This window comes from Lipophrys pholis (genome assembly GCF_963383615.2).
Source record: "Lipophrys pholis genome assembly, chromosome: 1".
Lineage (NCBI taxonomy): Eukaryota > Metazoa > Chordata > Actinopteri > Blenniiformes > Blenniidae > Lipophrys > Lipophrys pholis.
The window spans coordinates 37,434,470-37,450,661 of NC_137635.1; the positions used below are offsets into that span (position 1 = coordinate 37,434,470).

The window sequence follows — 16,192 nt, forward strand, 5'->3', positions numbered from 1 at the left end:
TCTTACAGGCTTTTACACTACCTTTGTGTACTGCTGGGTAATTCCAGGTTAATGGGCTTCGACAGCCTGCTGGTAGCTACGCTTTGACTCACAGACAAAACTCCTCTCTGAAGACTTGCCCACATTACCTGTGTCATCGCCTCTCCTCCCCCTCATCATCTGTTCCCCATCTCTTGTCTGCCCTTCCTCTTTCCGCCTTTCCAAACTGACTCACTCCTGTAGGTGCTCTCTTACCCCTCCCTCCTCGGGCAAGCTTTGTTCAACTCCTCCTTCTACCACCATCACTCGTAACCTTCAATTCGAACCCTCCCTCCTGCACACGCTTGATTCACCCCTCCTTCCATCTGTCCACCATTGCCTTACCTTGTTGAGCGTGATGACCGCCTCCTGGTTTACTCCGGTGATATTGAACGTGTCGCCAGTCTCCCCCTCTAGGATGGTATACTCCAGCTTGCCGTTCTCGCCGAGGTCAGCATCAGTGGCTGAGATGCGTCCTATCTCAGCACCGGGAATGGCCAGCTCGGAAACAGAAAAGGACCACATACCTAAAAGAGTCACATGATGAAACACTATTAGGGAAACTCTGTCATTTCATTAGTGCTGATACGCTTTATTTGTCAGTTAAACACTTAGTTGTGTCTTTTGAACTGTTTTTAAATTGCTGTTTGCCACCTGTGCCGAACAGATATTCACAACATTTAATACAGATAAGGCAGTATTTAATTTAACAGAAACGAGAGGATGAAGGACAGATATAAAGGTGCAGAGAGGCAGAAAGAGCTTTTGAGCACTCAGCAGTCAGACATTATTAAAAGGTAAAATGTGGGAAGAATACCTGGTGCAAAAATAACTAAATTGAAAGAGACCAGAATACCCAAACAGGGGGAACAAAGGAGAAAGAAACGATTACGTTTGAAAGAAGCTGTCCTGTTCGCCTCACACCAGTTGAAGCAACTGTACTGAGCCAAGCACTCAACACAAACATCTGCTTTTCAGTTTCTAAATTGTCGCTTCGTCCTTCCTGTTAGCAGATATTAATCAAGGTAACAGTCTCTTTCAGTTGTGCTGCCATCCGGTCTAAACATGCTGATTTACTTTTTTAGGAGGGCTCATTAAAGCAGCGCATCACGAGTTGTTTTGCTGGCTTTGCAACTTATATACAAAAGGACACATAACACATCCGTCTTCTGATATATCCGATGCACCCATGTGATAAAAGTATGGAGTACACACACAGAGACCCTCCCCACACATTCACACACACAAAACGCCAACAGTTGCACTGATAGGAGTGAGTGTGGTAGGGAAAGCTAGAAATTGAGCGGTGTGGGGGGTGGGGGGGGGATATCACTATTTGGCTCGCACACACAGAACAGACAGACTCATTCAAACAGAGCCGTTATCTACTCAGCTAAAGCTAAGGCAATCAGATAGACCTGTAAACATGAGCGAGAACAACATCACACAAACACATTGGCTTGACAGAATAAAAGATAGCCGGCACTTCAACTAGACAGTATCTGGGCCAACACACAGTCAGATGAATTCTGTAAATCTGACAACATCACAGCGAAACAAACTGGGAGATTATTTCACTTTGCGGATCAGGATCACAGTTCACACATTAAAGTGGTATTGGCACCCAAAGTTATCGTTCAGTGTGTTTGATTGTTGTCTTATGATGTCGAACCTTCAAGGTGTTCTTCTCTACCAGTAATTAGTGATATTGCAGTTTCAAAAACACAAACCTCTCTCTCGCAAACAAATCTTCCAACTTTGAAAACAACGCAGGTTGTCAATGAGCATTTTCTGTTGTGGTATTTGGATTGACAAGGCAACATTTCGTTAGTGTGTATCAAAACATGCATGAATGCTTTTTGGAAAGTAGTTAAAGGCCCTTTTTTTTGGAACAGTTCCTTCCTGTTTTTGTCATTTCCATTTATCTGGCTGGTTTTATGTTGAGGCTATTCCATTAAGATTACAGCTGAGATTTTAGAAATATTGCAGTCTCCCCTCTTCTAGATTCCTAAAAAAAATTCTGTTCCTCATTTGAATTTCAAATATTTTCATTACATTACTTTAGTATTTCTATTTGCTAGTTCAAATGTCGAAAAGCAATGTCAAAATGCTTTTTCAGAATCAAAACAGGTGAAAAGAAATCATCTGCCGGTTTTGATATTCTTAAGGCTACACAGACTAAATAAATTGTCATATCAGCCAAACAAATATGAACCCTTGCTTTGAAAACCTGCAGGTACGACATATATTTGCCGAAAGCAGTGGCCTGAGTCTTATGTGGTTGTACCTTTTCAAGTGACCGCTCTATCAAACAGCAATGGGTACTTTGCACCTCTAATGCTCCTCATTATTCCGTTCTAGGCCCCAATCATGTAATGATCCATATGCTTGCTCATCTAAACCACAGTAATGCTTCACAGGAGCTTCGATGTTGTGTAGAGGCTGATTATCGGCTGGCAGTGGGAAGGTGGTGCCGCAGTTCCCAAATCCTCTGCATATATCACTTTTTGAAAGGTATTACCTTCAACTTGGAGTAGCATTTGATCAATTTCTGATGATTTATTCTCATCCATGTTAGCTAACAACTAACACATAAATGTATGATGTTTGAGCCAGCATAACTCTTGTACTGAGAAGAAAAACACCAGTTTGGTATTAATCATACAGTTCAGAATTTCCCAGTGTGGGCCCTTGGCCAAGGCTGTCAGGGCTCCCTGCCTACCTCATGAATAATGATATTAATAGTGTACAGTTAAGAATAATTGAATTCCATTAAAAAAAAAAAAAGTAATAAAAGCACGAATTGGGTATTTGTTATCTTAGGTACATAAACATTTTCCACAAAAGTGTTTCTCTCTTCCCAGAGATTTGTGACCATGACAGCTGGAATAAGAGCACTGCTCAGTTCAAATCATTCATTTCATCCCAAGATTTCTCAATACTTTGTTGGTATTCACTGAAACCAAAGCGTGGGTCAAGAAACTATAGGTAGACGAAAACAAATTAAAAGTGAGCGCTCAGATGTTAAAGCAACCCATCAATCCATGTTCATGCTTGTTACAATGTGCTAATAAAAGTCCAAGCTATCTTCATTCCTACTTACTTCATATGGCTTCACAGTGGCAAAACAGAGAGCAAAGAATCCCAGACAGCTCAGAAAACTTCCTCCAGCCCCAAGACTCGAGAACACACAGCCACAAGAAGTCCTCACTCTGTCGTGAAGAGTGATGCCTGCCACCCTGTGGAGATTACCTATTTTTAGCCACTTGAACCCACAATTATGACCCTTATGACCTTGGTTATAAAGTTCATGACCATGACCATAATGTGAGGTTGGGGATGTAGCCTGACCAGTAAACAGAGAGCTGAGCAGAGATGCCATCCTCAGGCTCCCCCACATTCCCTCCTGGCTTTGGCTGCACCTCTACATCCTGTTCATCAATGTACAACCTTGGTGGGGTCCAGCACCCACAATTAATGCCAAGTATGTGGACGCAGCTCTCACACCAGAAGTACAAAGACCAGACGCTGTGCCGCAGCGGTTCAGGTACTCTATATTCCTCAAGCACCTCACACAAGACATCGCAGAGGGACAGAGGGTGACAGGTCTTCTCCAAGTCTACAAAACACACACTATGCAGACCGCAAATGGGGACCACCACTCCCAGTCTGCCAGCACCCAAGCCAGACAGCCCTCAATATCCAGGGCCTCAAGTGTCTCTGGGCATATCTCATCCACTCCTGGGGTCTTGCCACCAATGCCCTGGTTGCCTCCACAATAAAAAATAGACGAGGACACCCCAGAATCCCCAAACCCTGCCTCATGTAAGCGAGGCATGTCCCCTGGGTTCAGGAGATCCTCAAGGTTTTCCTTGTACCTCCAGAGGATATTCTCATTTGAGGTCATAGGAGGTCCTCTCTTGCTGAGCACAGCTCGAGAGAGGAGTCCAAAGCATAGATTTTAATTTAGAGTGCAGCAGCAGAATCCACTCATGCATTGGACAACTACAACACTACACTGATGCAGGAAGCACAATCTGGCCCTATAATACTTAGATTCTATCCACAACAGTAGCTCAGGGCCCCTGTGTAGTTACAGAAGTGGAGTTAGAGGCAGACTGCTGAGTAATGGTTCGCATTCACACTGACAAAGAAAGTGATTGAGGTAGGCAGCTTGAAAACAGAGGAGAGCTTTGTTTAAACTGTGCTTCTAGGAACTTTCTGTAGATCTCCGCCACTACTACAATTTAGATTTGCAGGGAATTGCACAGCACTTATACTGACTGGAGGACTACATTTCCATGCAGCATCTGTTGAGCATGCAAATATCACACTTTACAATGTCATTTTTTGGGGGCTGCCGCTTTAGTGTTCAAATGGAGAAACACTAACTTGATCCTGTTATTTGGTTTGTTCAGGTCAGTTTCTATGGAAATGTAAAACGTTTTTAACACTTTATCGAAATAACAAAACTGTGACAGGCAATAATATAAATTCGCATACAAGCTGCGAGTTTTAAAGTAGTATGTGCCCACAGGAGAAACTGTTATTGTAGAAGAATAGGAAGATGATTATATTCACGCGCAATTTAATATAAATTATTAAAACTTCAAAAACTGGCAAAGCAGCTAATTGTGATTTTCAACATGTGGTTCTGATAAGTACAGTCTTTGATTAATTTCCCATTTCTCTTGAAGTCACTCCTACTTAATTACTTTGTTGTCTATAGGGAGAGATGGAAACTCGTTTTCCAACAGAAATTGAGTGTTTCTACAAATGAGAAGTGACAGAACAAGGAGCCATCCTGTCAGTGTCACCCATCTGTACAATGAGCTACACTTGGGGATATTCTAATTTGAAGTGAATCACATGGGAAGAGCATAACCTAAGATCATGTATCAGAAGTATAACAGGCAAGCACAGCAATCAATCAGAGAAGGAAAAAGAAAGATTTGCACCCGTGTCATTTGAAAACGACCTTCACATCAAGAATTACCTTGTTATTGCTGTAATGCCCAAGAAACTCTAAAAACAACCCAGATAGATGGAAGGTGAACAAAATATTTTGTGCTGCTAATCAAACAATTTCCGTTTTTCTATAAGCGGCGGTCCTCAATAACTTCCTTTCTCAGTAATGATCACCATCATGTCTACCTCATTAACTTGAATCATTTTCTTTTTCTTTTTTTTTGTTTGTCTGAAATCCAGAAATGATTTCCCTCGCTGGCTGAGTAAGATTTTTGCCCACCTATCCTCAGAGGAGATTACATAACAGCACAAATAGCACAAATTCTACGATGACTTTTATATTTGTTTTTAATCAGTAAATATGTGGAGGTGAGCTATAAGGAGTTGTGAGTGAACATCACAGGATCTTTCTTTACACACATTTCAAGTAAATGTAACTGTGACGAGCATTAAGCTCACTGCTGGCCGTACGGCTCTAAAGAGCCACGAACTGGCCCCATCAGCATACGCTTCTCTCCAGGCTGAATGCTCTTTAACTACTTCTTTTTTTTTAACTTCACTTAATTTAACCCCCTGGTGGAAAAACTGCCTTTTCCTCGTCCTCATTGTTCCCCTCCTCCTCCTTACTCAAGGTGTTCCACTTGATACGGCCAAGAACTGTTTCCCACAGTGTAAAATGGTAATGCACAGCATCTAATGACAGTTTTTAAAGCAGTCTTGAATTACAGACTAATGTTTCCTTCAGGGGGAAAAAAAAAAATGAATCAAATGATTATAGGTCACTAAAAAGGGCTCAAGTCTATAAGCACCAAAGTGAACTTTGGTTATATACATAATGAAACCCCACTGTGCGGTTATTTGTAAAGAGCAACATGCTCCTCAGTCCTACCGAAAACACAATGATATTAAGTCAAAACTAAAAAAAATTCTCCCTTGCTTAATTTTGAAAATTAAAAAAAAAAATTCAAAGATTAATTTCTAATAAGAGAAGTCAAGTTGTGCGTAAAACATGCAACACTGAAAAAGATTTTTTAAACAAATCGGCCTTCCATTACATCGTGTTTACGTAATGAAGTAAATGTGTTAAATAACAGTTCAGTCAAATTTAAAAAATTCACTTTTCAAAATATTTGCAACATGTTCATTGAGTACTGAATATGTTTTAATACAAATTACACTTCTACAGTCTTTCTCAATTACATTTCAACACGAGCAGCCTGAGTAAACTCTTTCAACCCGCAGCTGACCTTTACTGTCTGTCCAGGCTTGTATATTATAATTGCTGTTGAGGACTATAATAAGACATTACTATATTGTAAAAGCACCATTGTAGACGATGTCTTCAGGAAAAAATAGATAAGTAGAACGAATTGACAGAGAACTGCATTACAGAAAATAACAGTTACCATTGTATTTAAATATAGGTCACAGTTAAACTATGAATTCTTGAGTTTTGGCAAAGATTGCATTACTCAGGTATTTTCTAATGAACCTAAAGTGTTTACTTGGAGAGAATATATAAACTTTGCACCAATATCAAAACAAATGGGATATAACATGGACGTTTTCACATTTAGCTTGTTAACCTTTTATGTAGTAGTGTGAAACAATTTGGCAATATTATGTATAATGTTTCTACGACATACTGCCATAAACACAAAAACAAGTTTTTACAAAAGTTAAAAATGTATTCTGACATGTCTACATCACAATCCACTGCTACCTCTCATTTTGGCTACACGTGTTTCGTCTAACAATGACAAATTTCCAAATTAACATTCATGTTGAGTTACGAGACATTTCCTATAGCGGTTTAAAGCTTATTTTAATGCTTGAAGACCAAATTCCAATCAGTTCAATTCAAATGATCAAATCAGAATATGATGAATGAGACCACTCGAAAGATAATATTTTCAAAGGCATAAAGCATCAACAGGAAGTATGCCACAATACATGTTCAACTGACCAGAGAATCCCCGGCTAGCTCAGTTGGTAGAGCATGAGACTCACAATCTCAGGGGTAGTGGGTTCGTGTCCCACGCCGGGCGTCACCTTCCCGTGGGCTCACCACCTGCAGGAAGGTTCTTAATCTTTTCTGATAATAATTCATATTTATACTGATGATGTATCAAATTGCAGTGAGAATACAATGAGTGAATTTGTAAAGAGTGAATTGGAGCTGCCGAACAGAAAAAGGAAAAAAAAAGGATTTGTTAAACAAGCCACTTTGAAGCTCTCCGCTTATCAGTTTAGTTGTCTGGAGAGCGACTCTACAGTTCATTCTCCCTACTCTCACTGTGTCATTTTTGGCAGCATCAGACAGATGTTTTCTGTGAAAAAGGTCTAAACACCCGCAGATTCCTACATGCACCAGAGCAAACAGCCGACAGACACAGTTAGCACCTAGCTGGTGAAGCACTTTACAGGTAAAGAACTACATATTTCCCTCGGGAGCGGTGAAGGACTCCTAACAGAGCTGGAACAGAAGTGAAAATTGGACTAACGTTCATCAGCCAGGCGGAAACATTATTCCAACAATGGAGTGATGCTGGATGCTCGTATGATATTTCAAGTTGATATGAGGACTTAAAAGGTCACTGCTGCTGTGTTTACAGCTCATTTTCACGATGAAGTAGGCTCAAATTAGAAGTTCACATTTCCTCACAGCGTCTTTGTTGCACTCTGCAAGCTCAATATGAACATTCTAATCTCCAGAGTCACAACCTTGAATAACTAGCTTCTGCACAAATGTAGCACTCTATTACAGAAAGCACAATGTAGAAAATTAGATGCTTCTAATATTTTCTATCTGGCCTTGCTTAACAAAGATTGAAAACATGAAACAATGAAAGAATGATTACAAAGGTATTTTCTGGAAAGCACATTCATGCTATAGCTACAGAATCATTTCTGAACATAAAAATGTACTTTGTAGGGTCTATACCAGCATTCATTTGAGGTGGATTCGTTTCTTGTACTATCCTTGGCAAAGGTGAGCTTATGAGTTTGAGGTAAATTTTTTATTTTTTTCTTGTCTATTTCCAGTCTGAACACAGCAATCCACTCTTGTACATGGCCAGGTCCATCAAAAAATAATTTTCCCAGGTCGGTGTGATAGAACTTGACTGGCCTGCCCAAAGCACTGACCTGAGCCTGATCCAACACCTTTGGGGATGAATTAGAGCACTGACTGTGAGCCAGGCCTTATCAAAAACCATCAGTGCCTGACCTCACTAATGCGTTTGTGGCTGAATGGGAGCAAAGCGCTGCAGCCAGGTTTAAAATTTTGAGAAAGGCTTTTTTTATTTATTTTTTTCATAAGGAGTTACGTCAGCACAATACAAACCAAAATATTAAAGGTAAATGCGGAGCCATCACGTACTGTATTGATACAATGTTTGGGTGTCTGCTTCAAGAATAACTGGCGCCTGGCATGAGATTAAAAAATAAAAAAAATAAAAAAAATAAAAAAATACTGCAAAGCAATGACTGAACAACAGTCTTCTCAGTAAATATACTTTGATGCTAACAGAGTATGCCAACACCCACGTGGCCCGACAGGGGTCGGTCGACTAAAAAGGGACAGCATGTGCCAATATATCAATGCTAAATGCCAGTTTATGTGGTGTGACTACCCTGCCTACCATCTGGGACTGACACAGCACCAGAAGGCTGAGACTAAGACAACTTGAACATAAACAGGCCTGTTGCTAATGAGACAGCAAATTAGGAAAGTTATTTACAAGTCAGACACTGTGGTTTCTATTGATCCGTGCTGTTGTACGGTAAAGTGGTACATGAGGGTCCAGAAATGTGGGTGTTGTGTCTCAGATGCACACCAGGACAGTGAAGTTTTCTATTCACACTCTCTCTGATACAGACCTGTCACACACAGGGAGCACTCAAGAGGAGAGTGACAAAAGGGGGAGTGATGTCAGTGAAGTAGGCTAGACCTAGTCATTATCAGCTTTCTGTTCACAGAGGAGAGCAACTGGCAACACAAGTCACATCATTTCCACCTGTGATGGACTGAGGGAAAGGCAAAAAAGAAGGGAAATCCAGCAGGGGAGAACGAGAGGAGGGTAACAAAAAAGTGAATGGCAGGGAGAGAATCCCCACTCATTCTGCACATAAAGAACGTCAAAAAGCAGCACAGGTCCCTGATAAAAATCAAAATAGAGTCTGTCCTCTGCCTTTGTTCGCACAGGTAAAGCCATTAGAGCAAGCTGTGAGGAAACAGCATGGGCACACTGGCTCAATGCATCATGTCTCACTAATGTAGGTGCTCCCCACTGAGCTGGCCATAATTGTGCCAGGGAGAGAAGATCGAAAGCTCTCCTGTGCTGTATTTAGGCACTTCTTCACAGAAAAGAACACCCTCTTCATGTCTCCTTTTATTTCTTTTTTTTTTTTTTTTGATTTGTTGGTTCCGTGCTTGTTCCGATTGCCCAGGACCACTGTCAGAATCCGCTTCACCCAGGGATGGTAAAATTGGCTGGGAACTGGCAGATTTTGCAGGTGACTGGATGAATTGGGACCATACCAGCAGGAGGATTAGTTAGAAATGAAGCGTGATGGCAGGTGGTGAGTGTTAATTAAGGAAGCGTGTAGTATAATGCAAGTTTTAAAATGCAGAAAAAGTGCTTAAAATGGTGAACTGAGGAAGGGGGTCTGGGATGTTGCAAGAGAAGAGCAGGGTTAATGCAAAAGGACAGATAAATGTGAAATGGAAGATGCAACACAAGAGGGACGAAGACGGTAAAGGAGGAGAAATAGGAGGGTGAAAAAGCAGCAGGAATCCGCTTTTTCAGGACAAGTGTGGACCATGGCTTGTGCTGTAAAAAAGCACTCGCGGGGGAGAGGAAGAGGAGGTGGGGAGCAAGGGGTTGAGTGAGGAAAAAATAAAAAAATAAGAGGATGCCACATCTTATCTGAGGCAGGGGAGGCTTGTTTCTTGTGATGGTGCTGGTGGTGGTGGAAAGCATCGAGTTAGGGGAGTCATTAAAAAAATGTCTAGCTTGCTAAAGTGTACGCGCTGGTTTTTGAAAATAGCCTGAATAAAATCTGCATCCGTTTAGAGGGAGTCCATCACACAGGCACTTATACCCAAGAGGGCTTAAGGGAAAAGGCCAGAGAGACGGTACGGAGGATCAAGGCAAGCAGAGTGTGATTTAAGCATCATCATGAGACAGAGAGGGGGAGTGATAGTTGATGCAGGTTTGGAGCGGCGAAAACAGAGCCTGCATTCGCTGCCAAGGCTGTTTTTTTTGTTTTTTTTTATTCTCTCCAAGCCAGGTTAAAATGAAACTGCATGCAGTGAGAAAAAAGTGAAAGTGACGCCGTCTATCTCAGTGCTAATGGGGTTAATAATGAAATAGAGTAGATCTCTTCCTCTGTAGGCTCCAGGGCAAGCAGTATAAAGCACTGCATGCTGCTGTTTAACTTCCCTCGTGTAGCGAGGTAGCCCATTAGCCATTAGCGAGCTCTAATGTCAAATGAAGTGGGAGGAAAAGGCAGGGTGTGCCCAAGCGTGTGTGTGTGTGTGTGTGTGTATGAAAATATCTGTCCATCAATCCATTAGTATGTACAGTAGATAATGCCAGTACTCACATAGCATGATGGCATGGGGGGAACCAGGTATCTAAGATCAATGCTGACCAACAGTGGACTCTGTTCCAGCATGACAAAGCCAGACATACATGTACAAATAAATATTGAATATCCTAAAGCTCTGTGCAGCAATTTCCCTTTAGCATTGCAACTCATTTGCTGTGCATTTGCCCTTTGCAAGGTTAGAAGGTGACTGTCAGCTCCAGCCTACCCGGGATATTAAGCAACTAAAAAGTGGCTAAAAGGCTTTATGATAACTTGACTCTGCATCAGCCTGACACATAGGGCTTTTTCACCAAATATAACCAGGTTCTAGTTCAGGGCCGGTGCCAGGGCCAGTTCTTAAATGAGCACCGCCAAAGAACCGGTTCTTTTTCCACCGTTACCGGAGCCAAGTGAGAGCCACGTCATTGCGTCACCCAAAAAGGTGATATGTCACTGATTTCACCAACAGAGCGCTGGCAGGGCTCATACAAGAACCAGGAGACGGACTGTATTCATCGGTTTCATCCGGGTCATTCCATCTAGTTTGGCCTGAACCTCGGATGCAGACCAAAGAGCGAGAAAACATTGCGTCTCCTCGTCGTTCTATTGTGTTTTTTCACGTCCGTCTTGCTTTAGTCTGGAGCCCCGGAGTGGCCATAGATAAAAAAAAAAAATTATATTAATGCATGAATGAGCTTCGGGCTTATTTTTCAATATTTCGGTATTACATAGTGAATTTCTGCTCCTTTCACTTTATTTCTGGATGTCTGAATCAAATGCTTCAACATCAGAGAGGAATGGAGGTATAGAATGATAGAACGCAGCTCTACAGCCATTTATAGTGACAACTTATGTAAACACACACTGATTAAAGTTCTCTTTCACATGAAGCGCCATTAAAAAGCTCATTTTATGGCAAAAAAATCCAAGTTTTCATTTGCAGTAGTATGTAGTTTGTTTTTAGTTGCTGATGAACCAAAAGTATCGCTTCATTCTAAAGTTCTGTGGGTAGAAAATAATATTGGAGCGGCTCGTAGTAGAGCGCAACGCAGCCTCATGCAGACCTCAGCCTGCAGTCATACCGCGATACAAGACATGGAAGTGAAGTTAGTTACAATGAAAAATGAAAAAAAAACGTCAATGGAAAACTGCTTCTAAATTATATATCAGACGCAGCTGACTGACAGCGCAGGAGCGCCAGAGCTCTGCAGCTCTCTCGAGAGCCGCGGATTAAATGATCTCGTTCCCTCATATTATGAATTGAGGGAGCGACTTATTATATCGTTCCCACGCGTTATTATTATTTTTTTCCTCTATAACCACTCCGGGGCTCCGTGTTTGCTGTAGATTTCAAAATGCTGGTTCAGAATCTCTTCCGCCTTGTAGAGAGCAATAACTCCAGCGATATCTCCTCCCCCAGCTGATGACGTGTCTGGCCCCGCAACGGTGTGGGGCCAGCTCAGCACCTGTTTAGCCTGTGATAGCCCGGCGCTTTGGCGGTAGAAAGACAAAGAACTGGTGCTAAGTCTGACCCCGTCTCCGAACTAGAACCTGGTTCATTCCGGTGGAAAAGCCCCCAAAAGCGATAAAGTGCCATAGTAGGTGGGCAGGCTGGCTGACTGGTTGAAAGAGTGACTGATGTGACTAAGAAGAAGAAGAAGTAGAGTTTGCGACCGGTTCAAACCAGTTAGACTTGCTGCTGACATTCGCCTCCACCTGCAAGATATCGTGAGCAATGAGAGAAACAGACGAAGAAAAAGCTGGAGGGAAAGAAAAGAAGTGTGAAGAAATCTGACATGGCACTGAAGTGAATGAAGAAGAGCTGTGAGTGAGAAGGAGAAAGAGATGGAGAGTGAGAAAGAGAAAGCCAGAGAAAGGAGAAAAAAAATGGAGAGATGTGACTGAGAGCAACGTTTCCAGCAGTGATTTTACTGTCTATTGAAGCAGAAAGCACTGAACTTTAGATGAAATATTAAGACAGAGCAAGAGAAACAGAGAGATGGAGAAAATAAAAGGATAAAAAGCATGCTGGTATTAGCCACCTCCATTTTAATTAGTTTCTCTTTTCATTTCATTTCCTCCATCTCTTATTTGAGCTCTGAAGATGTAAAACTTAATTAGGGAATAACAATTATTGGAAATTATTGCCTATTACCTAATTGTTTAGGTTATCAGTGCAATCATTATTACTTTCTGCAACTACAACCAAGCATTAGAGCCAGATGAAATTAATCAAAGGGTTTAAAGACTGGAACACTTGATTTTTTCCACCCTACTTCAGTAGGTGCGGGCAGATCCAGAGGTCGACTTTAATTAACACAAGGTGTTGTCCAAGCCTGAAGGCAGGCTGCGGACTGGACATGGATTTGCCGAGATGAAAAATGCTTTCTCTAGAGGGACGGGAAACATCAATTTGCAAGTTCCAAAAAGAAGACAAAAGGCTTTAAAAAGATTTCAACAATACCGTAACTGAATATTGTTTACACTTGTTTGTGCGTCGTGATTTACTGTGGCTGTGTGCATCACATACCGCTGGTTTTGTCGGGGAAGGACACCACAGAACTCATCAAGCACCTGAATATTGCTTCTTTGATTCTCACCGAGACGAAACTGAGACACATCACATTTATTTACCAACTGTTTTGTGCCGACTTCGAGCCGGTGGAACAGTTGGTTCGTGTTTATGACAAACCAGGCAAAAACAGGAAAACGCATATTTTTCCCAAACAGTCGCAGTTTCAAAATCAACCGAGAAAACTACTACGAATGGAAAACAGTTATATTTTATGTGAATGTGCATAATCTGAGTAATTGAAATTATTGTGTTGAATACTAACCTCCAGTAAATGATGAGCATGGAAAACAATAACAAGATAACTATTCACAATCATACTCACATCTGTTACACCTTCAATTAAAACTGGTGATGTGACTAAGCTAAATGACTTTTCACTGCTTGGCAATATCAACAGTAGACAATTCTGGCTTTCATTGTGGAAAACTCGGCGTGCTCAGTGATCCTCGCTTGTGCACTTGTAAATTATTTTTGTAATGTCACAGTAGCTCGAGAAATATATTCTAACATGAACATCATGCTTGAATTAATGACTGAACAAACCCATTATTTGCAGCTTGTTTTTTTCTTTTTTCTTTTTTTTTCTTTTCAATAACTCCAGGCTGAGTAGCAGTGAAAATCATACAAGTATTATCCGAGGTGCCGTACAAGCAATCAAAGACTCTCTTTCAATGAAACTCTTGGCTCTGATAGAGCCATATAGTCGTGGCCCAGGCGCGTTTTACCAGTGGCCGTGAAGTTGCAAGGTCTGCATTTTTCGGGCGCTCGAGCAGCTCTACTTTTTCATACAGAGCAAAATGGAATATCTTTATAATCTCATTGTCATAAAATATCTTCTCTCGCTGAATGTGTGGGCATATTTCTGCCCTGACACCATCACCATGTAGCTCCTAAAATCTTTTAGAGATGCAGTGTGTAGGAGTTAGGGGCTTTATTAACATAAAAGGAATGTACTATTTGTATGAGATTTCATTATCACCTTAAAATAACGATGTTTGTTAAATTAGAGCTATTCATATCCACACAGAGAGTGTCCTCTATTCAGTCAGCACAATGTTTATAGAGTAGCCCAGAACTGAAAAAACATCATCGTCCTAATGTTCATTGAGTGCACAGTTTAAATGATTTCCCTGTGCATGCATGGTTTTACTCTGTTTTTTTCTCACAGACCAAAAACGTACATTGGAGGTTAATTGGGGACTCTAAAATTGCCTAAAGGAGGGAATGTGTCTCTCAATGTTTGCCCTGCCTTTACTTATAGTCGGCTGGGATCGGTTCTAGCCCCCGAGGATCCTCAGTAGGAGAAACTGGTATAGAAAATGGTTGAATGAATGGATATGTATAGAAGGATTTTAATTATCCAACTATTGATAGATTGTAAATATTAATGTGTTGCCTGAGGTAGTGCAAAAGCACAGCCAAGAGAGAACATATTGCCGTACATTAAGATAAATATGTGTGTTCACACAAAAAAACGTCAAACCTCTGACTTCCCTTGATAAAAGGAATAAGTGGGGGAAAAGATGCTTAATAACAAAAGGGTTGTTTATTCAGCCTTCTGAAGGACTGAGAAATGATTCAAAATGTCGCCTTTTATCATGGCGTGACTGGATCAAGCCTGGTGTGAACACGTCATCAGGAGACTTTGCACCGTCACGTTGGAGCTGCTGTTGCTGCATGAAAATGCTCGCCTGCACATTGTACAGATCTGTGTCAGCTTCTGGAAGCAACATGGCACCGTCGCAAAGTCTTGGTCTGCACTTTTATTATTTTTAATATTTTTTGTACATGAACCCAATAAAGCACTTGCGGGACAACCTGGATCAGTTCCACCACAAAATTCGATGCAGCTATGAGCAACTCCTCTGGAGGAATGTGTTTACATGTGGGGATAATGCCTTTCTATCACACAGGTAAATATCTGGTATTTTTAATGATGTGGTGGAATATAAGACAAACAGCATGAGAAGGCTTTGGTTAGTAGTGGCAACAAAGAGAAGAGAAGAGAAGAGAAGAGAAGAGAAGAGAAGAGAAGAGAAGAGAAGAGAGAGAATAATTGCTTGTCAGAAGAGGAACTGTTGTTTTTAGTCCACTAAACACCACCGAGCACCTTAGAAAATAAGTGCTGATAATTGTAGCAAATTTTGAGTAATTGTGCAATGAACATATTTATTATTATGAGTATATATTTTTGTTTTGTAAAGCGAATAATGTGATTACTCCGAGAAACTCGCCTTCCACTCTCTCCTGTTTAGGATGTTTTTTATGCAAAGCAGTTTACTCTGCATTCACGCACTGTGGCAAAATGAGCCTGATGAGAATTGAACCCATAATTGCAAGTGCAGCAGTTACAATGTGCTAAACCACGCGGGAGCGTCTGTACAGTTGTGCAAAAACAATGACTGTGCAGGTGCACAGCTTTGACAATATTAGCAAGAAGGAAAACACTACTTACAGAAAAAAAATATAGAGTGATATTTTCATTGGGTGTGGAAGTTTCCTTTCTCTTTTCAAGTCAGGATACCAATGAAAAGTTTGGGGTTGTAGTAAAAGGTCTGTTCACTCCTTGAAGCAACTATCTGAGGTTATATTCAGGACAGAGGCCTGGTGTCTTTTTCCTGCTTTTCTTTCCTTGTGCACTTTTTATTGAAAATCATGAAAGTTTTGCTCATCCACATCAAACAAGCAGCCCCTTTCTGTCTCTAACCCATTTAAACAGCTGGAAGCTACAGATTCCCGCAAGGCCCTGTAGGGTCCAGCTTGGCGTCACGTCTGTCTTCCTGCAGCCACTAAAGTTTACTTTCTATTGAGAGAATGATCATCTGTTTACCCAATATGGTGAGGTATATTTATGATTTATAAGAATTCCGTAAAGTGTCAGGGGGGGGGACTCAGTTTGGCCTTGGTTGCCTTTATGTATAAGGGATGAGAGTACAGGGCTGAAGAGATTCGTTTTGCACCCCTGCGGCAGAGTAGTTTACCCACCGCTGTTTTTCTGACAGAGACCGTATAGTGGATGGAGCTACTTAGCATATC

At 41.2% G+C, this 16,192-nt stretch overlaps 1 protein-coding gene across 2 annotated transcripts in view; it reads right to left on the bottom strand.

Moving 5' to 3' along the window:
• cdh24b (cadherin 24, type 2b) overlaps positions 1–16,192 on the bottom strand; it is a 146,233-nt gene that overhangs the window by 32,010 nt on the left and 98,031 nt on the right. For both annotated transcript variants that reach the window (XM_080485657.1, XM_080485656.1), the window contains one exon: positions 364–545. In XM_080485657.1, the coding sequence (XP_080341783.1) occupies positions 364–545 (182 nt within the window). The remainder of the gene's footprint in view (positions 1–363; positions 546–16,192) is intronic.